This window comes from Zeus faber (assembly GCF_960531495.2).
Source record: "Zeus faber genome assembly, chromosome: 19".
Classification (NCBI taxonomy): Eukaryota; Metazoa; Chordata; class Actinopteri; order Zeiformes; family Zeidae; genus Zeus; species Zeus faber.
The window spans coordinates 12,265,031-12,291,624 of record NC_137206.1 but is presented as its reverse complement, the minus strand read 5'-3'; the positions used below and the strand labels follow the sequence as shown (position 1 = coordinate 12,291,624).

General features: G+C 48.0%; 1 protein-coding gene across 1 annotated transcript in view; it reads right to left on the bottom strand.

Moving 5' to 3' along the window:
* Positions 1-26,594, bottom strand: part of pard3aa (par-3 family cell polarity regulator alpha, a) — a 350,702-nt gene that overhangs the window by 298,188 nt on the left and 25,920 nt on the right. Inside the window, exon 2 of the mRNA XM_080020374.1 lies at positions 18,841-18,942. Within this exon, the coding sequence (XP_079876500.1) occupies positions 18,841-18,942 (102 nt within the window). The remainder of the gene's footprint in view (positions 1-18,840; positions 18,943-26,594) is intronic.

The following is a 26,594-nucleotide window of genomic DNA, read 5'->3' as shown; positions in this document are numbered from 1 at the left end:
ATCTAGAAGCAGCGGGCTGTCCCTGTGTGGCGGCACCCAGGGAGCTGGACATTACGGACGGTTCCCTCGTGAGTTGATAAAGCCGGCGATTATGGCTGACTCCACGTTTCCTGTTATAATGAGAGGAAACAGGGGTTGTGTGTGTGTGTGTGTGTGTGTGTGTGTGTGTGTGTGTGTGTGTGTGTGTGTGTGTGTGTGTGTGTGTGTGTGTGTGTGTGTGTATGTGTGTGTGTGTGTGTGTGGCGGGGGGGGGGTTGTGCGGGGCTTCAGGTGTGGTGGTCTCAGGTGCTGCACCTGGGCTAACAGGCCTGCTAATTGGGACACACACACACACACACACACACACACACACACACACACGCACACACACTATTATCTAGTCCGCAGGGGACTGAATGGGCGGGTGTGTATTTGTGGGATTAGGTTGAAACACGAAACGCAACAGACAGACAGACAGACAGACAGATAGACAGATAGACAGATAGACAGAGAGATAGATATTTTATGAATAAATGTATATATGCAAATAGATAGAGCAAGTTTGAGAAATATTACCATATATACGGTAACTGCATATGGAGTGACCTCAACACATACACACACACAAACCCACACCCATGCACATATAATGTAAAGAAATTGCAATGTGCGATTTGGTACATTTGGGATCTCTGGGTCTACATTTGTGCGTGTATATGTGTGTGTGTGTGTGTGTGTGTGTGTGTGTGTGTTAGGTAGGGGGGTTCAGGTGTGGTGGTCACAGGTGCTGCACCTGTGCTAACAGGCCTGCTTATTGGGACACATACACATGCACACGTGCGCAATCACACAACGGCAGGGGACTTGAGGGGTGGGTGAGTAGCCTGTGGGATTAGGTTGAAACACAAAACGCAGTATAAATATAGTAGTAGTAGTATATATAGTAGTAGTAGTATATATGCAGTATAAACGTATATACTGAATATAAATATATTGAGATAGTTTTGAGAAATATTGACATATACATGATAATTGCATATGTAGCAAAACACACACACACACTACATATATAGTGTAAAGAAATTGCAATGTGCAATGTGTGTGTGTGTGTGTGTGCAGGTACATGGTATATGCTTAATGAGCAGACGCCATAAATGGGAATGAACAGTGTATCCACCACACACACACACACACACACACACACACACACACACACACACACACACACACACACACACACACACACACACAGAGACACAGACAGACAGACAGACAGACATAGACACACACACACACACACACACACACACACACACACACACACACAGACACAGACACACACGTAGGACAATTCAATAAGAATACTGAAGAGACAGACAAAGGAAGAATTATAAAATAAATGTCTGGCAGAGCAAAGCAGGTTTCTGTTCGCTGGTGAATGGGATGCCTTGTGGTTGCCGTCGCTCAAAGAGGCTTTTCTTCTCACAGCCGCCACATTTCAGTACCAACAGGTGCCGCATCAGTCAAACGTTTGACTAGTTGTGGGTGTTTTTTGGTTGGTGTCGCACCCCCCCGTGCAATTACCGAGGCAGTCTTCCCTCCGTTTGGCAGCCACCGTCACCATTATTTGGCTCGTAATAAACACAAGCGATGAAGCGTCCGCGGCGCATTGGGGGGCCAAACGGAGAAATCTGATGATTATGGAGTTCTGAGCTCCTCGCTCGGTTTCATGCTGCGTTCCATCGAACTCGGAAAATCCCTAAGTCCCGAGCGGGTCGTCGCATCTACTGTTCGCCTCCGTTCGAGGAAAACGCGGGAAAACGCGGACGCCCGCGGTGAATCGTGGTTGTTTGCGTCGAACTTGGGAATTCTACGGGCATCTGCACGGGGAGCTGGAGCTTTGGAGTAGGTTAGCTCGACGATGGACAGGTCCTTCACCGATCCGCCCCGAAATTCCGCCTTCCCGCGTAGGAGGTCCGATTTGTCCAAGTTTCTGACTCCAATGGAAAGATCACTTAAAAGCTGCAACTTGAGACAGTGTGGGGTTGTTTTGTGTTGTTGCTGTTTGTTGTTCTGGACGTATCAAACCGGCCGTTTCAAAGTTTAGCAGGAAAGTTAAGAGTCTAGCACAGGCTACGGCTACGAGCAGATATTGAGTGGATTACGGTTTTCGCGGACGCTGGAACCAAACAACTGGAGCTTTGTTTAAGCCATTGGATCGACAAGCGCACACCGTCAAATGTATCTGTGTTTGTGGGTATTAGAGAGTGAGAGTGAGAGAGAGAGAGAGAGCGAGAGAGAGGGGGGAGCGAGAGAGAGAGAGAGAGAGAGAGAGGGAGGGAGGATCAATAGCTCGGACGGACGAGGCTGCGTCCATTCACAGAGCTCGATCGATAATGGATCTGAAAGGAAGGCAAGGTTTCTCGCTTCTTTCTTCCCTTTTCCCCCTCTCTCTCTCCCCCTCTCTCTCTGTCCCTCTCTCTTTCTCCTCATCCATCAGCCATCAAGTTCAAATTAGCCCCGTACTCCCTCTCTCACTCCCGCCCGCCCGCCCGCTCTCTCTCTCTCTCTCTCTCTCTCCACTCCTTTCATCCGTCCCAAAGGCCTCAAAAGACCTTCTCCATCCAGATTTGAAAAGCGGCGGCGGTGGAACGTTTTGTCAGTGAAACTTCTATCGCTTAATCATTTATCAGTTGTTGATCCCTTGCTAGCGGAACTACCCGGTGATCTTACGTCTTAATTTGAGCCAAAACAACCGCGACACCCAATGTCGGGGGTTTGTTACCTCGAGACGGTTTTGGCACCGTGCTACCGGAGAGAATTCCCCGAAAAGAGTGGTCGCTTTCTTATCTTCACGTGTTGACTGGCGACTGTTTTTTTTCCTAACACTTTTTTTTTTCCCCCTCACAGTTTTAACTGGCGCGCCCGGTTTATCTCGTGTGGGACCGAATTGTGTTGTTTTTAGTTTTTTTTTTCATACGTTTTAATCTCAGCGAGACAATCTAAATAAAGAGCTACAAGCGGGGATCAGGGCGGCTGTACGCCTGTTGCTCGCGAGAGCAAATCAACGAGCAACAGGTAAAATCTCCATCCCCACACACACACACACACACACACACACACACACACACACACACACACACGGGGAGAGCGTCTGTCATGAGATGTGTCTACCTGCTCTTGGCTTGTTCCATCTTGCCCGCTCTCCAAAATAAACTGGTGTGTTTGCAACATCTCTGACTGTGTCCGTGTCGGAGGGCCCTGAAAACGCCGTGTGGCGGGCGGATCACACAACATATGCCCATTTCTGTGCAAAATAAGGACTGAATCACTGTGTACGTTGCACTTAAAAAAAAGACTAAATGTTTAAGGTGATGTCATAGAGCACAATATAGAATTTAGGATATTGTGTCTATTTCAATCGTAAATTATTGGGACTATGATGAGTATCACGTTACCTTCAAGACAAATAAACATCATCGATTGATTGACAGTTATTTGGAGGTGCGTTTAAGGCCGTGTATCCAGTTGTAATAGGAAAGGAGACGCAGATGTTTGCAAGGTCTGATCATAAAATGGAAAACCTTGCTTTGCTCAAAGATTTGGCACGAGAATTATGCACGGAACACATGTCTAAAAAGCTGGGGGGTTTTTTCGTGGCAGCAAATGAAAAGCGGATCATCAGTCAATTTCGATTTTGTCAGACCCAATTAATTGGATCTCCGAGAGCAGCTTGCAGGGAGTCTGGAACAAAGGACAGATCACACAAATGCCAGGTCCTCTCCTCTGGTTTTATGCCACCTGCACGCCTGAAGTGACCAAATATTTTACAACCAATCCTCAGGCCACATACATTGAATGCTGTTGGTCTGTTGTGCAATTATTTTGTTAAGCCTAAAAATTGGGAATATACAGTTCCCATACAAAATTTGCAAAATTGCAAAAAGCTGCTAATTATGGGGGTGAAGTCCTCCCCTAAAAGAGGGGAAACAGAAATTCTATCTCAATGAAGTTACAAAAAACGGTAAGTTAAATAAGGGGTTGTGGTCCATAAGTGGCATTTTAAGGAATTTTCCTTAATGTTAATACAAGTGAATGAGAAACATGGTGATTTTGAACGCGTGGGATCCATCAATGATCAAAGTTAAGTACTAACGTGAGAGGTTTTTGTTCATAAGAAGTCATTTCTGTTTTCTATGGATTCATTTTCCATGAAAACCTTGGAAAATGATGGCTCAGGTCATTTAAGGACATGTGAACACACACACATGCATAAACCACACAGACACACACACAGACACACACACACACACACACACACACATACACACACACACAGACACACACACACACACACACACACACACACACACAAAGACTATGAGTGTTTTTAGAGATAAATGAATGCCTATTATATCTGTGACCAGGCAGAATTCAAATTGGGGGTAGCTGGAGAGCCCTGCAGACCTTGTGCACGCACACATCCACTCTAACACACAGACACACACACACACACACACACACACACACACACACACACACACACACACACATGTGCATGTGCAAGCAGGCTAACAAAAATGAAACTACAGCTCAGTGGCCCTAGGCTGTAGCACATCTGTTGTAGAAGAGAAAAAAACTGCTTCACGCAGGGACCCTCCAGACTGTCCCTGGAATACCACACACACACACGCACGCACGCACGCACGCACGCACGCTCGCGACCATGAAGTGCGTGCGGTGATTGGACTCAAAGCACAAAAGGAATGGGGGAGGTGTCATGGTGGCGGAGGGGTGGGTGTCTTCCATTTTTACAAAAAATAAAAAATAGCAAATCCCTTCGAGGCAAAATCATGCCTTCGCATTAAAATGCACACAGACACTGTCTTTCAAATTGGCCCAGTGACCTCCATCTGCTCCACATCCTGAATACAGCACAATCCTCCGCTGTCAGGAGTTGCAGGAATTTAGGACAGAAATTTTTCCTTTTGCAAATTCACAGCAGAGTTAAGTGGTGATAATAATATGAAGACATTAGCATCTAGATTAGAAATTTTGGCAGAGGTCCTCAAAACCGATTAATCAAAAGCCTGCTTCCCTTGATTGTAATCAATGGAGAAGCAGAAAGTTTAAAGATATATCTTCGGAATCACACCATAAAAAGTTTGTTATTCTGTAGAAAAACAAACTTTCCTTTAGGCTTTTTCAGGGCATGCCGGCAGGATTTACTCCTTGAGTTGACCTGAACCTTCATTTGTTCGAGCAAAAACATTGGCAACAAACTCCAAAAATAAAGCAACCAAAACGTTGCGCCATGCCTGTGAGAGAGCACTTCCCAGTATTTAAGAGGAGCCGGCCCATAATCTGGAGAGGTTCTTAGCCTTTTTTCCCCGACAACAAGAGGAGAGGGGATGAGAGACACAGCCATGGTCTCGCAAAGCATTCCGCTTGTCCGCCTGCCAGAGCCTTCCCTCCCTTCCTCCTTTTCCAAACCCAGGCTTAGCTACAGTAGCCCTTCTTTCCTGGTGCCCAGACAGCCCTGGCACCCCCAGCCCACCCTCGCCATGCCCATTCACCCCACCCACCCACCCACTCACTCTACCACACACTCATCCACATTCCCAATTGTGCCAACGTCAACTGCAGCTCGGCGCCACGCCGAGGGGCACCGTGCCCAAACTGGGCATGTTATGGCCGGCGCCTTGGCAAAGCCTGGCTCTTCTCTGGCTTTGACAGTGTTGACGTTTCTTTTGTCGCAGGTTGGTTTTTAATTCTGTCTTCTTTTCCTCCTATATATTTTTTGCACCCATAACACAGATACATCTGTGCATAAATGAGATAAGGCTAAGTTGTTTGTTTTTCGGCCCATATTGTCGCCACGGCAAACATGTATGCGCCCAATCGGTTCCTCTATCACGCCCAACACGGCCCAATCACGGCGACACTAATTACCTCGAGGCTTACATCCGCACACATTACCGTTAGCCCACTGTATATCAAATTGCTCGCAATAGATTAACTTAGTCTCAGACAGAGACTTCTCAAAAGCAATTTTAAAGAACCAATTTCAGCTTCCACCTTGAAGCGACTTTGGGTCTTAGATGGTAATTATACAGGGCTCCAAAAGAACCAGTGAAGTGTTGAGACAGTGGCTCATGGTGCAGAGACTCTTGAGACAAAAGCTTTACGGAGGGGATACTTGTCATGCAAAGGAGATGCTCACTCCCCTTTCGTAACAGGAGACCAGAGAGGCAACTCCGAAACTCTTTGTGGCCTGAGCAGAATATATCCAAATTTAAGAAATGCATGACCGAGAAGTGTTCTCCAGTTGGAAACTCGGGGTTTGCTCATTTGACAACGAAACGTCCAAATTAGGGATGGACCGATACACATTTGGATATCAGTCCAATAATATTGGTATTGCTCCAATACCGGGTCAAAACAGGCTATGGCCAGTGTTGATCATGATATTTCGGCAGGGGTTCTCAAACATTGCTGGTCAGTGCCGGTAAGGCCACTGTTACCTCAACTGCTGCTGGGATTTCAAGCTCTCAAAACAGGCAGTCACTACCACCCAGACCTTTCAACCTCCACTCCATCTCTGTCCCATGAACTACGGCACTTGCATCCCTAAAATTGTTGCCCCCCCCCCACCCCTTCCCTTAAATGAGACGGGGCGAGGTCTGGATTCAGTTTGGGGTTGTGGTGGAGATGAAATTGTTACTAAAATTATTGCTCCTTTAAATCTTAAAGAAAAGCAAAATGAATCAGCGGGGTTAGGGTTAGCGATAATTATGTTGTAATAGCAGTGAGAAGTCTATACTGTTCAGTGAGAGTCAAGAATTGGATTCAGAATCGGATCTCGAAAACTCATACCATTGAAAGCACTGGACAATTACCTACGCTGTTCACACATACCACTCAATCGGACGTTACGTGGACGTTGCACGAGGGTGCTGGCTGGGTAAAGTCCGGTTAATGTCCGGTCCAACTGATTCGGCCATTTGCCTTCGCACATTACAGCACACAGCTGTGACAGCACCTACAGGTAATGTCCGTTTCAGGGTTGGAGAGCGTGCGTGAAAGCAGCTTTGTGACTCCCCTTTCATCCCCGTCCTCTGGAGTCATGTGACTCCAGCGGTTTTTGCTGCTTCAACCCCATCTGTCACATGGAACGACGACGAGGCCTTTGTTATCTTAGTGCCCCTCATGGTCCGGGGGCTGTTTTGGGAGGTGGGGGGATTGTGTGTGTGTGTGTGTGTGTGTGTGTGTGTGTGTGTGTGTGTGTGGTGGGGGTGATTGCAGTAGGGGGGTCTGGGTCTGTCACCTCAGCTTAGGGCCACTCCCCTGGCAGCTGACCCAATTGGGTACCTACGACGTGGGGGAGGGAGGTTCCTGTTTCGTGGAACTCCGGCGCATCAGTTAACAGGCTCGTTTGGCGAAGTGCTCAGACACTGGAGCCAAAGCGGCACTGACAGCTGTCAACTGGAGCTAACTTCCCTGCTACTGACACACACACACACACACACACACACACACACACACACACACACACACACACACACACACACACACACACACACACACACACACACACACACACACACACACACACACACACACACACACACACACACACACACAGTGTATTTCTGTGATTTAATCAGTGTATTTGCATGCATGGTGCAAGTGTGAATGTATCTGCGTGGATGTGTGTTCCATCGGCACACATCCACGCAGACACACACTAAACACACACTAATGTGTTTGTTCCGGTGCTCCGGCAATCGTTTTTTATTTTCTCCCTTTATCCCTCGTCACCTGCTTGGAAAGGCCGGCGTTCACCCCCAGACAGCGTTTGAGGCGAGCAGACGGCGTGTCAGGAGCGATTTGGCGCGGCGGCGGAAAGTCTCCTCCTGGAGGGAGGTGGGGGGGGGGGCTGTCACAGAGGAGAACTCGAACACACCTACGCAACGAGTCGGGAAGCCCGCCTAGCGTTGACCTCATTTCACCCACTGTCACCGCTAAACCGCGTGGCCGCGCCGCTTTAGGGTGTGGGATGATGTTGTCTTTACCTGCGGGCGGGGTCCAAGGTTATGCTGCGTACGCCGCGCCGCACGCCAACATTATCCGGAACGGTGGCTCCGCGTTCTGCAGCCACGGCTTTCGCCAGGCAGCGTTACTGCGGTTTATAGCGCGGCGCTCGGCGCCTCGGGTGTGGCGGAAGTGGCCGGGCCTGCGCAGACCTTTCGGGGTGAGCTGGAAAGACGACGGCGGGCCACGGCCCATCGCCCGACATCAGCGCCTGACCTCACCGACGCGGTTGGGTCGGAACGGGAGCCGATTCCAGCACGCGTGTTCCAAAATCTAGTGCAACGCCTTCGCCCAACAGTGTGCCGGGGGGGGGGGGGGGGCAGCTCCATATTAAAAGCCTGCGCTTTAGAAATGAAACGTTCAACGAGCGTTCGGGGGCCCACACACTTTCGGCCGTGGAGTGCGCTGGAGCTCGCGCTCGCCCACCCCTTAAAAAAAGAAAGTCACGTGACTTCATACAGGACGTTTCACGCGCCACCAGATGTGAAATGCATGTGAAAACGGTGTTTTTGGAACAGAATTGCGTTTGCTGTGTGTGTTTCTTCTGCTCTACAGGGAGACCCTCTATAGCAATGTTTGGAATAGCAATTTCTCTTCTGTCCCTGTTTGTGCGTGCGTGCGCGCGTGAATGTGGGCCTTTTTCTCATTCAATGTTTTTTTTATGACTTTGTGAGACTTTGATCCTTGGGAGAGATTGATTTAATCAAACAGCAGCCGCGGCCGTCGCTTGTCTTTGTAAATGAAGAGCAGCCCGCGCCAAAAAAAAAAAAAAAAAAGGGCGCTGGAAGTTCGACCTTGACGTGCTGTGAACGCAGATTCAACCGAGCCGGAGTCTGAGGCGACAGCGCGCGAGAGCCCCTCCCCAGCCGCCCCCCCCCCCCCAGCGCTCCCCACCGCTGAGCGGCCACAGAAGCTTTGTTGTAATGCGAACAAAAAGCACTTGCAAGGGGATGTAATACCTTCTAACTGAACGTATTTTACCTTCGATTTCATTTATTTGTTCCGACGGCTTATTTTTAGCTCGCCATTGTTACCCATTGCCAGCCTCTGAAGGGCTAACCCACAAGGACACTTTTCGAGAAGAAACATGACGCTGGTGCCTTTTCCATTTTTCAGTAGGTTTGGTGTATATTGTCATATTTCATTGTGAACACTTTCCAAACATTGACTTTTTTACGACATAGCTTTCGTTTCATTTTTTTTTTTTAATCACTGGATTCTCCCTTCAAGGATGAATAAAGTATCTATCTATCCATCCATCCATCATCATCTAGCATCTATCCATCCATCTATCTATCCATCTATTGATCCATCCATCATCTATCACCCATCCCACCCATCCATTCATCCATCTATCCATCCAGCCTCTATCATCTATCCATCGTCCATCCCTCCATCATCTATCCTTCCATCTATCCATCAATCCATCCATCTATCTATCTCCCCATTTTTCTATCCATCCATCCATCCATCTATCCCTCATCTATACATCCATCCATCTATCCATCATCTATCCATCCATTCACCCATCCATCCACCCACCCACCCACCCATCCATCCATCTATCTTGATAAAGCACTTACAGAAGAAGAAATGCAATGGATTTATTTCTTAAAAAAATCAAAAATAAAAAAAAGTTTGGGAGAGTGAAGAGTTGGAGAAAAAAATATATCAGATTGATTGAAAGATGTACTCAACACGGGAAACTTTGTTGAAGAACTAGAGAGAGAGAGGAGAGAGAGAGAGAGAGAGAGAGAGAGAGAGAGAGAGAGAGAGAGAGCGAGCTCCACCCTCTAAGCCAGTGTGCCATTGATCAGACGACACGTCCGATAAAAGCCGACGTCTGAGCTGGGTTTTTCTTATTTTTATTTATTTTTTACTTTTACAAGATCTAAGAAAAAAACAACATAATTTTAACACAAACTTAAAACTAGACTAGACTGACTCCATCCATCCATCCATCCATCCATGTGGCCAGTGGATGGGCAGCGGGTGCTTCACACGATAATGAAAGAAAAATCGAAAAACAAAAAAAAGGAAAAAGAACATTTGGGAATATAACTGATAAATGATACAGAGCCGATGGAAAGCAAACCAAACAGGTTCCACAGGTTCAACGGTCGCTCTTACAGCAGATCTTCCATCCGCGCATCAAATCCCATCAACAATCTCGACCACGCGTTACCACGGCGATGCGGTCGAGCCACCCGACATTCTTTCTTTGTTTGTTTTGGGTTGTTTTTTTTGCCGTTGCTAGGCTGTTTTGGTTCTCCTTTCACCGGTTAGTGGATTTGGGGATTCGGGGGGAAATGACTCGGTCTCTAGCGCCGCCTTGGGGTGCCGGCGTGTCGCTGCAGCGTCGGAGGAGACGGAGCCGAGACGCTGACTCAGGATCTCCCTCTGTAATGAGCTTTTCTCCTGCTAATAACCCCCGAGAACTCACCCTTCCACCCCGCGTCGCCGTATGGATCACCGAGGGTTCCTCAAATTAATGGGGGAGATCCAGACTTTTAACCCGCGGAGAACCTTTCCGCCTCCCCCGTGGGACAGAAATATTAAATTTATGAAAAAAATGTGAAAAATTCATCGGCGAAATAATAGGGTGCAGGTACGAGGAGGCAGAATGACCCTCTGGAAATTAAATCTGAACCAGCCCACTGATATAAAGTCGTTTGTAGTGGCTGAATGAAACCTAGATAGACAGACAGAAAGTTACTAAAAATAATAGAATAATTTATCATTATATAATAAACCAAAAATGTAACAACAAACAGCACAAATAAATCGCAAAACTAATAATTAAAAATGTTAAATAGTCCTAAAATGAACAATAAAAAAACGTTAAATAGTCCTACAATAAACAATAAAAAAAATGCTAAAAAATCCGAAAATGAACAATAAAAAAATATATAAAATAGTTGTACAATGAACAATAAAAAAGGAAAATAAACCTAAAATAGTAAATAATAAAAAAGTGAAAATATTCCTAAAAAGGAAAATAGGCCCAAAGTAAACTATAAAAATGATCTTTTTTTTTACGATTATTTAGGATTTATTTATTTATGAACAGTAAACAATAAATAACAGCCTTTTTATGTATTCCAACCTCCTCCGATGATTGTGGATAGTAATTATTTAAAACACAAACTACAATGCATTATGTGCTGGATTTGGGGATCATTGCCTATGGTGTCAATATTCAATACTCCATCTTTTATGGAGATGAACATTTGGCACAACAGTGATTATAAACTATACTTACAGTGTGGGTGATTAAAAATACACAACCCTAACCCTTGACAAATAACCCAACCACATCACTCAAGCAAACTTTCATGCAAATGTCTTGTAATTAAGAACGTGTCTGAAGGCTGGGCATGGGTTGGTTGCTATTTACGACAAAGGAACACCATCGTTATTCAAACTCCGCAGAATCCGTACATCGTCTGGCTGTTGAAGGTCAAACGCTGAGCCTTGAAAACGTCATGAGGGCCGCTGAAACCACACTGGATGGCGCGTAGATATAATTGCGATCTTGATCCAAAGTTTTGGGAGTTGGACTTTCATATTTTGTACACAGTCCTCCCGTTTCCACACGGCCTGGGTGCAAATGGAGGGGACGCGTGTCGAAACTCACATCGAGGTCCCGTTTCCGTCCATTACGGGCGTCCCTCTCCACGTTGGCCCTGATTGAAATCAACCATCCTGCAGCTGACACCTTACGAAGGGCGTCGCACCAATCACACCGGCGTCCAATTCAAAATGACCCCCGCGCGTCGCAATCACGTCAAGGTCGATGATCGGGCATCAAGCACCCCCGGAATGTTTGTTTGCTGTTGCGGCTGGTTGCTATGGCAGCCGGTTGGGGGATATGTGAGAATACTGCGTCGACGCCATTTAACGCCGAAGAACCGGACATTTGAATCGGTACGTTGTCTGACAGGACTGTTCAATAAGCTACGCGGAGAACCCAAGATGGCGGCCTGTTGGTGTGGCAGCTTGGGCGGATGAAGTGAGGAAATCGTTTGTAATCGCAAGGGCATTATTGAGCGGCGCTATTGTGCTAGTTCAAATCATTCTCATTCTACTCATTCCACCTGAATGAGTAGAAATGAAACCGCCACCAAGGTCAATTTGATCATAATAGGATGTACTTCCATCCGTTATCGATGTCTCTCCCCAATAACCCAAACAATAAGGTCCCCCCGATTAAATTTGACATTATACAACGCATGCTGAGGAAGAAGAAAAAAGAAAAAAGGAGTTAGAAGTTGCCCCAGGTGAGGCTCAAACTCACAACCTCTGGAGCACATGTTGGACAGTTTTATAGTGGATGAGAACACACGTCAAATCTAAAAGCTCATGTGCGGTTGAGCCACACGCACCAGTCCATGACCCCATATGACCCCGCGTGACCCTGCTGTTCACCTCTCTGGTCACCGTCGTGCACACAACATTCACACCAAAAGTTCCAACATTTCTATGGCAACTTAAAAAGCAACTTTCCTTTTTTTCCATTATTATTATTATTATTATTATTATTATTATTACTTCACCATCTTGGGCGTATGGAGGTTTGGGGGAAAAAAATGTTGACAGGACAAAAACACAGGAAAAACGTAGGTGTTTTAAGTTTTGCGGGGTCAAAAAAAAAAAGGCCAAATTTTTTTTTGTACATCCGGGCGGTGCCGTCACCGTGTTTCGGACGTATTATTTAGAAGCAACGAGTGTTTGCATAAAAAAAAAAAAAAGCAAAAAAAAAAACGATCCCATTTTTTACAACACGCAGTCTCGTAGCAACCGAGACAAGATTAAATAAAAACGCACACGTCTTTTTTCGAAAAGACAGCGTCCCTCCGTCGTCGTTTGACATTTTCTCGTGCCATGCAAGCTAAAGTGAATCCAAACGCGGAATAAAAACGCACGCTCTGAGCATCTCCCCGCATCTCTTGTGTCCGTTTGGGCCGCGGCTGAACCCATTACAAAGAACGAGCCCGGCTGCAATTCTAAGTGAGAGATAATGACAGTGATTCTCAAATGGAAGTGCGACATCACTTCCCCCAACACGAAAGCGCCGGGTGTGCAAAGCCGCACGTTGATCCTGAAGAGATCACATTAGACGTTCGCTGGTTGAACAGCAAAAATTTCAACGTTAACATCTCATTCTGATCATCTGGGACCGATGAAGGAAATGTCCCCGTTTTGTTATACATATGACACTAAATGGTTTTGTTTTTTTTTATTTTGTTTTTTGTTCATCTGAAAGTGTACTTGGGTTCCTGAAAAGTGTTTAAAATAAAGTAACTATTGGTCAAATATCTCTAAATAATGAATTTCAAAAATATCATCGTGTTATATTATTATTATTATTATTAGTATTATGTTTGCCATGGCGACCAGAGAGGGCAGGGTGAGCGGGCCATTGCCATTGAATACCAATGGCAAGGCAAAAAACACACAATCAGAAGTCCTCACGGGAAATAACAGCTTTCTAATATGGACCAAAACAAACGGTTGACTTTTTTTTTTTTGTGTTTTTAGTCTGTTCTTCATCTGAGGCACAATTTCGACACAATTTCTGGCTTTCGCTGACAAGCCTGTGTAATTCTCCCGTTCCGCCACTAGAGGGCGGAACCGACCCACTTTTTTTTTGATTCAGATAGAGTCAAGGCTGGACGGACACACAAACTACAACTGGAAATAAAATAAAATCGTGAACCGCCCCGTTGAATTGAATTGTTTCCTAAAAATGAGAGCACACGTTCAGTATTACTGAAAGGCTCTATGTGTTTAAAAATCCCAGATGGGTCTCAGATCATAATGACTTTTTTTATGATTTTTTTTTTTTTTAAATCCTCAAATCCTCATTTCAGTTTATTGACGTCACTGATGTTATAAATCTCTGATGATGACAAATAGTTTCATAACACTGTGACATCAGTAGATAAATCTCAATCTTTGATTGCAGGTAATTTCCCAATATCACTGGGCCTTATGCTACCGTGTAAGACATAATAAAAAATAATAATGTCTCATTATATCTCATTGTAAATTATATGTTTCATTCTCATTATATGTCATTATCTCATTACATTTTATCCTTGAGGCAATAAAAGTATGACGTTGTATCTGCGCACACCGATCCTGACGTTAATCTGTGAAGCCCCCCTCCCGCTGGAGGACGGTTCCGTCTGCGGTCGACAGGCTCCGGCACGCAGCGGGCTCCCACAACAGGTCTGCGACTGACGCCGAGGTGTCCTGACGCGGCGCCGACCCCGAGCCAAGATTCACAGGCCCAGAAACGTATTCCGAGACGCAGGAAAACAAGCGTCCGTGGGCTCGGGCCCGCTGCTGGCCCCGCCCGCGCCCGCGCACACACCGCACACACACACCACACAAAATGATATATGCGTTCCTCCTCCACTGTTTGTCAACTGGAAACCTGTCCCTTATTTGCATCATGATAGTGACTAAACGTCTAGACGGACTGAGCCACTCCCTGGCTGCGTGGAAAGTGGCACGGTCGGGGAGGGAGAAAAGTGTGAAAAGTGTCCAAAACCAAGGGAGGTCAGGACCCCGTCGTCGACCTCCCTTTCGGTGGATGAAGGTGACGACGTGTTCGATCGATCGGTCGGGGAGGGATCAACGCCGGCCACACACAAGCGCCGCTCTCTCCTCCACCCCCGGTGGTGACGGGAGGTTCGGGAGGCTGATGGCGTTGGAGGCGCCGCGAGGTGTGCTTTGGTCACCGGCTCCGCTGTCGGCGTGAAAGCGCAGACGGGTCCGGCAGCTGGAGCCGCGGCGTCCACCGGTGGCGGATCCCGTCGCGTCGCCGCCGTTTGTTGTTATATCTTTGAAGCCACGAGCCGCTCGAGTCATCCCACCCGGGGGCTTCCTGGGAGGCCCCCGAGCGCCGACAACAAGCCCACAAGCCGAGGGGCGGGGGGGGGGTGACATGACGACGGACGAGCCAGCGCAGATAAGGAACACACACACACACACACACACACACACACACACACACACACACACACACACACACACACACACACACACACACACACACACACACACACACACACACACACACACACACAGGTTTTCCTGTCCCGGCAAGACGACACCTGCCGCCTACACAAACTTCCGTCGCTCGAGCCTGCTCCGGGGGCAAGGGCGCCTCACGCGTGGTACCAGGCGCCGCCCGACCGCGAGGGTGACGTTAAATGAGACCCGCTCCATCCCGATCACAACCGAGGTCTGTCTCGAGTAGCCGGACCCTCGGCAAAGAATAAGGGTAGTGATGGAGGGACAGCTGTGGGACTGGCTGCTCGGGTTGCAGGGAAAAACAGAACGATGTGGCCAGAGAGAAACAAAGGGAGAGAGAGAGAGAGAGAGAGAGAGAGAGAGAGAGAGAGACACACTTTGTGTCCTCTTCTGACACACAAAGTGTGTCAGTAGAGGACAAAGCAGATGAGCCAGCAGGGAAAGCAGTAGCTGTCGGGAAGAACTGGACGGACTGGATTTACCACCAAAGCTACTACTATAACACGTGCGCGCGCGCGCACACACACACACACACACACACACACACACACACACACACACACACACACACACACACTCAGTGGTTATACCAATGTTGACTTCGCTCAGCACACACACACACACTATCTGCACACTTGACGTAGAGCGAGACAACATCTTTAAGTATACTGATGACAGGATCAGGAGCTTTACACGTTCCTCCGACCAACGCTTACTTAACTGGGGAACGAGCGCCTTGTTACCGCAAGGTGGGGAGGCCACCTCAGTGGCATTTCCTTTCAAAGGAAAATAACTAAAAGCCTAAGTGCAGATGGTGGGATACTATTTCGAAAAATTCCCCCGAAAAAATTTAATAAACAACGTCACGTTTCCATGAACTTGGGTAAATCGCACTGTAAGGACTTTGAAACTCAGGGAGTAACGGGGTGTAAAAAATGGGACAATTAATTGTCACACAAATAATTGTGATTAACGATTTAATTGTCTTCCATGTCATGGCACTAAGCCAACGACAATACACACCCGCCTTGGAAATGAAAGCCATTTAACTGAGGTTGAACACTGGAACATAAAACGTTTTTTTTTTTGGGTGGAAAGTTACAAGGCGCATGTATTCATTGCAACATGTCTAACACGCCCAAATCAAAGTGGGGCGGAAACATGAACGCCGGATCTTAAGATTTCACCCGATGACGGCGGTCGGCTCATACAAGCGCGGCCGCGTTGTGTTACGTAATAACCGCGACCGCTCGAGTGAGCAAGTAGATCCCCGCCGAAGGCAGTCAAAAGAGAAGAGGCTCGTTCGCTGAGTGGCTCTCTGTTGTGCGTGGAGGAGGAGGAGGAGGAGGAGGAGGAGGAGGAGTGGAGGAGGAAGGAGGCGTAATGGACGCGGTACCACCGGCGGGCGGAGGAGCGGCGGGAAGGAAGGCAGCGGGGGAGAGAGAGAGAGAGAGAGAGAGAGAGAGGGGAGGTGACGTGATGGGGAGGGAGGGAGACGGGTCTGAGGTTTTGGGGCGTGTTTCGGAGAGAGCAGGTGCAGCACAGCTGCTTCCACCGCCCATACCACCCGACGCGTAACCATGGCGCCCGGCGCACGGTCTCCTCGTATCCCCACGCGTGCCAAAAAGGCGCGGAACAAGTGCATTCGGCGCTTAATGGGAAACATCTTAGTCCGTCGACAAGCGGTAACATCAGCCTGGTAAAGTTATTTCCTACAAAATGCAAATCTATTTTTAAAGTGGAGAGGCAAGTGCAGGGTTGGCGGACCCCCTCGCCGTGAAATACAACCGCGACTCTGGGTTTCTCGCAGGGGAGTTGGGTTCCCAGATGCCAGATGTCCGGGAGGGCTTTGGGCAGAGACAACCACCGCATGAATCAAAGACGCCTGCTGGAGGAGCTGAAGCCGGGGGGGAAGGGTTTCGGGTGGGGGCGGGGGGGCGACGCCTCCCCGCTCCCGCCCCACTCGGTCGATGCGGCCCGTGAGGCTCCCCGATTTTTCGGGGCGAGGTGCGGGAGGTCACTACAGCAGTTGAGCCAGCGATCGAGTCGAAGGGCGGGTAATGCCCAGTTCTACACAAAAGGGAATCGGGAGGAGATCGCTTGTTTTTAGGGTCGTTCGGTCGGAGGTGGCCAGAAACCCTCGTGATCGCTCTCGCAAAGAATATCAGGCAGATTCGATCTTAAGTCTCGGGTCTTATAGCGCGGGCTGGAATCCGGGACGCCCGATCCCCTGTGATCCCGGTCGAAATAATATGGTCCGCGCGCTACTGGGACGGAAAAAAAAAAGTCTTCCCAAGTCTTTTGGAAGTCCTTCGTCCAGTTCAAGACTGCTGCTCCCCGCAGGAGCAATGGAGTGGTTTAGCTTCGGTTAGTCACCCGGGCGGGATTGATAGTGGTGTATTGACACGTGTGTGCAAACACACACACACACACACACACACACACACACACACAGAAGTTCAACGCCGCAGAAATGTTTTGGGGGGTAGTCATCGACTTGCCTAGTGAGGACCAAACACGCACGCACACGCACACGCACACACACACACACACACACACACACACACACACACACACTTAGAATGTAGTCAGCCACGCATCATTACCACCTAAGCCTCCCGCGGCTATGAGGCACTGTGAGGCAACGCCAACAGGCTGGAGTGATTACGGAAAGCACGTAGACCCCGTCCAGTCGTTTACTGCCGTCTAACCTCTGGGCGCTGTCTTAAAAACCATCCAGGTGAAGTCACGGGCGCGTGGAAAGAACGGAGGCCTTTGTAGTTCTGAGAGCCGTGCGCCCCGGGCTCACGGGCCGGCTCAACTTAGTGATTTTCCACCCGTGCGCCGCTTTTTTTTTTGTTTTTTTTGTTTTTTTTTTCCTCCTTGAGACGGGTCTGTGGGAAAATGAACGAGAGAAAGGGAAGAAAAAACACTTGTCTCGCTGCATCTGCCACCCTTGGATCCCTGTCCGCGTGCCCATGAGCAAGGAGGAGGTGGGGGCTCACCTGCATTGTCTCTCACGAGGGCTTCCTGCGCACGGCGTACGCGTTAAACTGCAGCTTGGTCAATTAGAATATCAAAGCCCGTGTCCCTCGCTCAGACCCCGATCGACCTGTGAGACGAACCGATGAAATAACTTTTTCTTCTTTTTTTTTCCCGCCACCCCCATTTAAACAATTTCGCATCAGAGAAGGCTGGTTTCTGAGTGCATTCTTTCTCTTTTCGAATGTTAATGCGGTTGGCAAGCGCGACTTCTCCCTGTGAACGCAGCACCGCTTAGAGGCCGGACAGCCGAGGAGCGCTCCCAAGAGTAAGGTTGACACCCAATGGCGGGTGTATAATAGGTTGTCGACCGTCTGAAGGTATTCCCTCCAGGACAAAGACGCCAATTAAACGGGCAAAGCGAAACTCTAACTACACGGGCGCTTTGAATTTTCTCCCGTTTCCTCTCCCTGCGAGTCTATCAACAGTTTGCATATATATATATATATATATCGAGCTGAAAATAATAATGGCTCTTATTGATATAGCGCCTTCCGAGGTCGCTTCACACACACGCAGTCAGGCAATCTCAGTCTTGTGAATCCGATTTGAGAAGCCGACACATGGACGTTAACCCCTAACACACATTTCTGTGATGGTGGGCGGAAACCCACGCCAACATGGCAACGCACGCACGCGCACGCACACACACACACACACACACACACACACGTGACTCACCCTGTCCTTGTCGTCAGCCACGTCACACAGAACGTCGTCCAGGTCGAGGATGCCTCCGTCCCCGTGTTCTAGCCGGTGGACCTGGACCCAGTAGCTGTGGTCCTGAGGGTACGGAGAGATCAGACGGGTCAACTTGGCGGGGAGCATACAGGGCTAGGCCCGAGTCGCACGCCACACAGGCTTTTGAGATATTCAATCGACATTAAGCCACAACATATAAAGCTGGAGAGGGTCCAACGGAACTGGCGGCGTGTTGTTCATCAGTCGGAGTCGGCCTAATCTCCCGTGTCATCGTCTTGTACAAAGTCCAGTCCCTTGGCATTGACAAGTTTATGGCTTGGCACCGTATCGCGGCTATTACCAATACAGTAATCCCTAGCTGGCTGCCCTGAAAAACTGTTGACTTCAACCCATACATCACCAGTAGATGTGTTATATAGAGCAATAGATGTGGCCGTTGGGTGCTACAGGAATAGACCAATTGATTTGCATCTATCCTTTGATTTCATTGCCTCCTATTGCATAGGTTCATAGAGCGTACTGATCCCTTCATATCTATTTATTTGGAGTTCGGGCGTGGCTACACACACATGGCCATCGTTATTATGGTACTCATAGGAATGAATGAGTATCGATTATGTCACACCAGGGCTGCCTCTGGTGCACCAAACTTGCCAGTTTTTTGGGGGATCTGCCAAATATCTAAGGTCGGCGAACAGGCATTGACTACCCTTCGAAGGCGACAGTTTCGCAGGTAACGTCATCTGTGTCACAGCCTTCACAAGCAAGTTTAATCAAATACATTTGATCACTTTATTTCAGTCAAAGCAATTCCAAAACTTCTCATGAACAATATTGAGGTTTGGACAGAATACATCCCAGACAAGCATAAATCAAATTCAACGACGGCTTGCGACTTGGCACAACACGACATTAGTAAATCAACGCCAGTTCTGCTCTGAAGATTCACAGCATCATTTCACCATTTTCAAGATGGACGGAGAAACTCTGAGAAAGTACGGTGGGACCAATGCTGCCTCCAACATATTAGGAAGAGGGGAACTTTAGGAGACTTGGCAGTGGGGCAGGGTTTTACGAGTTCAATGGAACATGCTCTCCCTACACTTCCCTCTAAATCACACCCATAGGGGTTCGCGGTCAAACCTCTCCCTGCCCTGACTCTGTTGTAGTCCAAACTGTTGCGGTTGACCAGACCCCAAAGAAATAGCCCAAATCACGGAGGAAGTGATTGAACGGCATTTTCCTTGCCTGGTAGGCTTAGTCAGAGGGAAAGTACACAAGCCATGAATACACTTATGTCGTCATTCAAGATTCAAGAGGTTTATTCGTCACATACATATACATACGTTCATACATATATGCAGTGAAATGTCTTTGCAACGCACCCTGAGATTATGCACAATAGTTACTGAACCGAACATAACAGCTAACCTAATTCCTACCTGGCAACTAACTGATTCCTAAAACATAATGCAGTTGGTGAATAGAATAATGTAAATAAAATTAAAGTAAATTAAAATAAAATAAGACTGAAAAAGATAATACAAAGATGGGGGTACAAAATAGAAAGGAACAGAGTTATGTATATGGGATCGGCTGTTTGTATATACACATATGTGCAGTAAAGTGCATGTGAATAAAGTGAGCCTGTCATTAGTTCAGTCTACAGAACACATGGATAATAAGAAGAATTATTCGAGTTTTCGCACTTTTAAAACGAAAAGCAAAAAAACTTTGAAGGTAAGCAGCGCGCGAGCTTTACTTTGACCGACCACGTGGTGCAGTCCGGTTTCAAAAACAAATGACACCGCAAATCGAGCACAATTTCACCCTCAGACTGGTAAAGGCGGAAAGGCAGAAATGAGGGTCATCTTCGGCCGGTAATTCGACCTTGGGCACGGACTCTAAAATGCAATTTCTCGCACTACATGCTCAACATCTGACTGAGGGTGTTTTTCACCCCAGCCAAGAAAAGTTATTGGGCAGGATTACAGATAATATTATGTTAGTGAGAGATGACGTGAGATCGGCCAGAAGGACGGCTTCCAGCAGCTTCTAATCTCAGCGATACTCTGGACGGGAGGGAAACAGTCTGACAAACAGCACTGAGATATGAGCCGTGTGACTGTGTGCAAGGTGCTGTTCATGCTCATGAAAGGAGCGAAAAATACGCAGAACTAAAGTGCAAATACCGTGTTTTCTTCACACAGGCTTCTCATTAGCAGGGGTGGATTTCAAATTTTTCTTTCACAGGCTCAAAGTGAAACCTCCTGTGTTTGAAAGCCAGAGGTCTTATCTAAAAATCTGGTTAAACTAGAGTTCCAGAGAGATCTAGAACCAGATCTGAATGTTGAATGTTATTGTAGGTGTGAGAAGTTAGGCGGGAACCTGGATAACATCTTCATTCTTAAATACGCTTTTCCTCCGAGTAAGTGGGTTAAAGTAAAGTAAACCAACGTGAGTCACCTCTTTTTGTTTCTGGATCACCCTTGAACTGGGCTAACGCGCCGCAGGATTTTCATTTACTCGTTTTTCTCGTTTGAACCCATTTGCTTTTTAAGAGGGAATTTGGGGTTTTAAAGGCTGATTAAACACATAAAAGCAATGCTGATGGGCATTCATTCCCAGCCACTCCCGTTCTGGATTTCTTTTTCCATGGGCGGTGTCCCCAGACGCTTCTGGTAGGCGCTCTTATATCCCAAAGGAAATACAAACGGCATAACAAAAACATCTCGAGCTGAGCGATACGGAGAAATAAGGCAAGGCTCGGGAGCGCACGGGAAGCGGATTGCCGCGATACAGTGTCAGCACGCTGAGCAGGAGACCTCGGGTCAATTCGTCGCCATCACCTCCGGTACTACGTCAAAACACGTGGACAACTGTTACGCAAGCCTTTCTTTAACCTCATCCGGTGATTCCATATAAGTCCCTGCCTTCCTTTAATGTTATCTACATTTAATCTGATTCTCCATATTTACCGTTGGGGCGGCGGAGCGGTGTCATGCTGGAGGAGACCGGCCTTGGACAAAAGTGGACCAGCGATAAAGCAACCGTGTCCACGTCCGATCTCTACCAGCGCCCAAGACCAAGACATCGCACGCTGCCCAGAACCACCTGCATAGATCCGCTTTTGGGAACATGTTGGACTATTACTGCACTCCTTGTGTGCTGTTTCTGTGTGAAACTGGGGAGAACCGTGAGGCAGATCTAACGCTGCCAAAACCTGTCCGAGAAGAGTGCAAAAAGAAGTAGCCGTATTGTGAATATGACGTATGAATACAACGCGTAGCAACAAACATAATACTCAGTTTGAGTCCAGAGCATTACAGTGTTTTGTTTAATGCTACTGTATATCCTCATTGCCTTCCATGTAATGGAAACAGGCATCAGAGATGAACACAAACACAACCTGGCAAGTCATGAGAGCACTACGCCCTTGTTTTCTATCCTCACATCCTCAACCGTTGAGAAATAATGTCTCGCAGCGCAGACAATGAGACACCAGCATAGGAACCAACGCCATAACCATAAAATCTTACATCGCTTCCAACGCGTTTCCGCGGCGTGACGAGCAGGGAGTAGCCTTTTCCTTTGCAGAGCAAAGAAAACAAGACACGTGGCAGGAGATGTCCTGGGGAAACCTTTTGTCACCTCACACCCCGTAGGGAAGTGTTCCCGTCAAAACACACACCACGGACCACCCATACAACTGAAAATGTCACAGTGGGAAGGTGCTCGCTGTTGTGCGTCAACAGTCGGATGAGAATGTTGTATTGATAGAAAGAGGTCCTCCAAAAAATCCCTGTCTACTCACATAATTATATCCCATTCCAATGTATCCACGAGATAGGCCTCGCGAGCGAATCCCGCGAGCTACCCGCTCCCATTTGATACAGCAGCACATCACCCGGCACAGCAGAAATTTTCAAAGAAATGGATCCAAACGAGCAGAAATGTCAAAACCGCACCACTGCACGCAGTCCAAGTCAGGGTTCATGCCAGGGGAAGGAATGCTGCAGAGGGAAAACCGCGCTGCAGTCCAGCAGTGCACGGAAACCGGCGGGGCCCTGACGCGCGCGCAGACTATCGTCTGTAGAGCGTGAGACGCCTCCGCCGCCGAGGTGAAACAGTGAGACAACTCGAGGTTGGACGGGATCGGGGGACATGTAAATAGACATCCCCAGAAAAACAAGATCCACACTGACGATTTGGTACCACAGGTGTTGGATGATACAACATTAATGAGTGCGATATCCGGAGTGACCATTACGTGTAGATCTGTACCACCTCTGGGACTTTATTGTCTATGTGGTGAGCGTCGACAACTGGATTAAAGAGAAATAATATTTCCGAGCGTCTCATGACAACATTGCAGGGAGTGCGTAGCAGTCCATCCCCACCGACGTTCAAAACGTGCTATGCCAGATTGAACGATCGAATTTTCCACAAGATCCACAAATTCCCTGACTTGACTTTTGGGGACTGACCTATGGTGATTGCGGCGGCTGCATCGCGAGACGCACATTAACGGATTACCACTGTGGCAGACGAGGGGCGGGCCCGTGGTTAAGCCGGGGTCAGCGGGGGCTACGGCGCGGCCTCCGTCCTGCGCCGGCGCAGCTGTTCCGACCCCGGCCGATCAGCGCCCGTCGGCTGGGAGAGTTGTTTGCCTTGGAGTGAGGATCGCTAAGAACCCCGATTTATAATTTATGTTCACGTTTGGCCGGCGAGCCTTTTTGCTGTTTGATTATAATAAAAAATAAAAAAATAAAAAACCCCGCCGTGTCGGCACCTCGCCGCCGGGAAGTCTCCCCCTCCCTCCCTGAACCCCGTGTCTGTGGACGGAGCTGTCCGCAGCCATCCTTGAAGATGTCCGTCTCGTCCCCGACTCAAATGAAAAAGGTTACGCGGCGCCGTTTGGACTCCACGCCCTCCGAGCCGCTGTGTCGTACCACAGTTTCATAACTCATAAAGTGAGCGAGGAACACACCACCACCAACGGCACCAGTGCCCGACTCCTCCACGCTCTTGTGCCGGGCGGCATGCAGGTGACGATACTACCGATCCGCGCGCGCGCGCGCGCGCACACGCACACGCACACGCACACACACACACACACACACACACACACACACACACACACACACACACACACACACACCTGCAACGTAAGCTCAGACAGTGGCTGTTTCCACCCCATTGTTTGACTATTTGTACTGCAGCGGCGAGAGATCTCGCTCCAGTGAGACACCACACAAAAGCCCGATGTCCTGGAGCGAACCGTCGAGAGGGGCAGGGAAGAAGAGAAGGAGAATAATGGCGTTGTGTGTGTGTGTGTGTGTGTGTGTGTGTGTGTGTGTGTGTGTGTGTGTGTGTGTGTGTGTGTGTGTGTGTGTGTGCGTGTGTGTGTGTGTGTGTGAGTAATATCAAGTTCGAGTTCAGAGAGTGGAGAAGAGACGTGTGAGCGGAAACAAGAGGAGAGCATGCGCCTCTGAGTGCTTGACAAGGGTCACATTAGCCCCGACATGTGCAAGTGTGCCGCAATTCCCACGGGGGGGGGAGCAAAAAAAAAAAAAATCGCCCCGTCTCAGATGTCGGGGCACAGCAGCGGGACCTCGTGGTGCAACGGTAGCGCGTCTGACTCCAGATCAGAAGGTTGCGTGTTCAAATCACGTCGGGGTCAAAGACTCTTTTTTTTTTTTTTTTGTTGCCGAGACGCTCCTCCGCGTTGGGCGTGGTGACGGGCGGAGGCGCCCGGCGTCCCCAGCGCTCGCGCCTGCCTCGCGGGCCCGGCGCGCGAGCGCGACGTCGGACAAAGGCCGAGACCGGAAGGAGCGTCTTTGATCAAAGCCCGTTTAGGGTTGCGCCTCCCCCGACGCCAATTGGCGGTGAGCGTGGACGACGGCGCGAAGGGGGAAATAATGACCGGTGGACAACTGCGTCTCTGTTTCCAAGATGCGGTGGTACGTCAGCTCCCCCCCCCCCCCACCCCCCCGGATTAGGATGTCTCTCAACAATAACCCGTTTCGGAATTGCAATCTCTTTTTTTTTTTTTTTTTCCCCCGCTTAGTTCGTTTACAAACACGAGGGCACGAGACAACCAGCGTTTGAAAAAAATAAATAATAATAATAATAATTCGTCAAACGTACAAAGACGGCCAACCGAAATAGCCAAAAATATGAGATGTACAGGAGGTACAAGTGTGATTCTATGCGCAGGAAAAATGATCGATATAGGTTCATAAGCCGAGGATGATTACTATGTAAATACTAAATACTACTATTACAGTGTCTAAAATGTTATTAGTGTTACTTAACACGTATTCCTGCTGGATGACTGGTGGCTGGTGGGATAAAGGCCAAGCAGGTGGTATAAAAGCGTGCGTGAATGCGGTTACGTACTGTTTGAGAGTGTATTGTACCAACCAGAGACAAAAGGGCTGTATCAATAAATTTGACTTGATGCGAGTTGACTTAACTGGGCAAGGCGCAACGTGACTGGTATGTTTGCTTTGAGGCATGTGCGGAAAAAACTTCTAGTCGGGCTGCCAAAATATTCTAGGACCCCCAATTCACGAATGACAATTAAGCGTTTCCTTTAAAGAAAAGAAAGGGGGATTTGGCGTTCCTGAAAACAGACTCTCACCCTTGAGGCGGTGAGTTTTGACCTTTTTGGGCTGCGGGCGATGCTGGGCATTTGGCTGCAACGGATCAGCTCTTACCCCGCTGCAATTAAAGTTTGACAACCTTAGGCAATATAATGACTGTGATTTATAGTCGATGTGTGGTCCGTCTCAGGCGCCCGCGGGCACGCACACGCACACACACACTTTTCAATCTTAATTCAATAAATACATATATTTCAGTCAAATGGAAGGCTTGTTGAGAGAGAGAGAGAGAGAGAGAGAGAGAGAGAGAGAAAGGTGTATTTCGAACAACCTACGGCTGGATGTGGGTCGGGTGGGGCAGGTTCTAGCGACTTTGTCTGAATGATGTTTTAATGTTCTGTCTTAAAGTGATAGAGTACGTGTTACTTTCGATCGGCTTCGGTTAGTGACATGTATAAAAACATATTAATCAATAAGTCGTAGTATATTATCTTTACTGGGCCCCAAAATCCAAAAGTTGGTGATAATCTGTAAAATTCTTAAGCGCTTTACTGTGCACTGGGCCAGAAGACAATGGTAATTTAGCTCATTTGCAACTCCTAATTAGACCAAAATAGACTGAACCGTCCTAAAGGCATAGCACAAAGTCATTATTCATTAACATTCCTTTTTAAGTCGGGTTCCGCTCTCAAAACTCTTCAAAGAAAACTACATGGTAGGAACAGACGTGAATGAGATCTAAGTGTTCAACTGAGGGGGGTCGTATTGCTCAACATAAAGTTTTTCCTTATTTTAATCTTCCACTGCGACAAAGTCACCTCCAGGGTGCCTGCATTATTGATCCCCCTGCCTGCTGGGGGGCAACGGCAGCACTGGGGGAAAGACGACACCGCAGACACGCACCCAAACACACGCACCCAGGCACACGCACACAGACACATACACACACAGCTCAGCTTTACCATAGACATGGAGATGTGCAACAATTGAAATAGCCTGTCCTGAGATTAAAAAAAAATGTATATATATAATGATAATATGTATATAGACAGTCACTAAACACTTTATTAGGACTCATACTTATTCATGCATTTACCTTAGCCAATTGTGTGGCAGCAGTGCAAT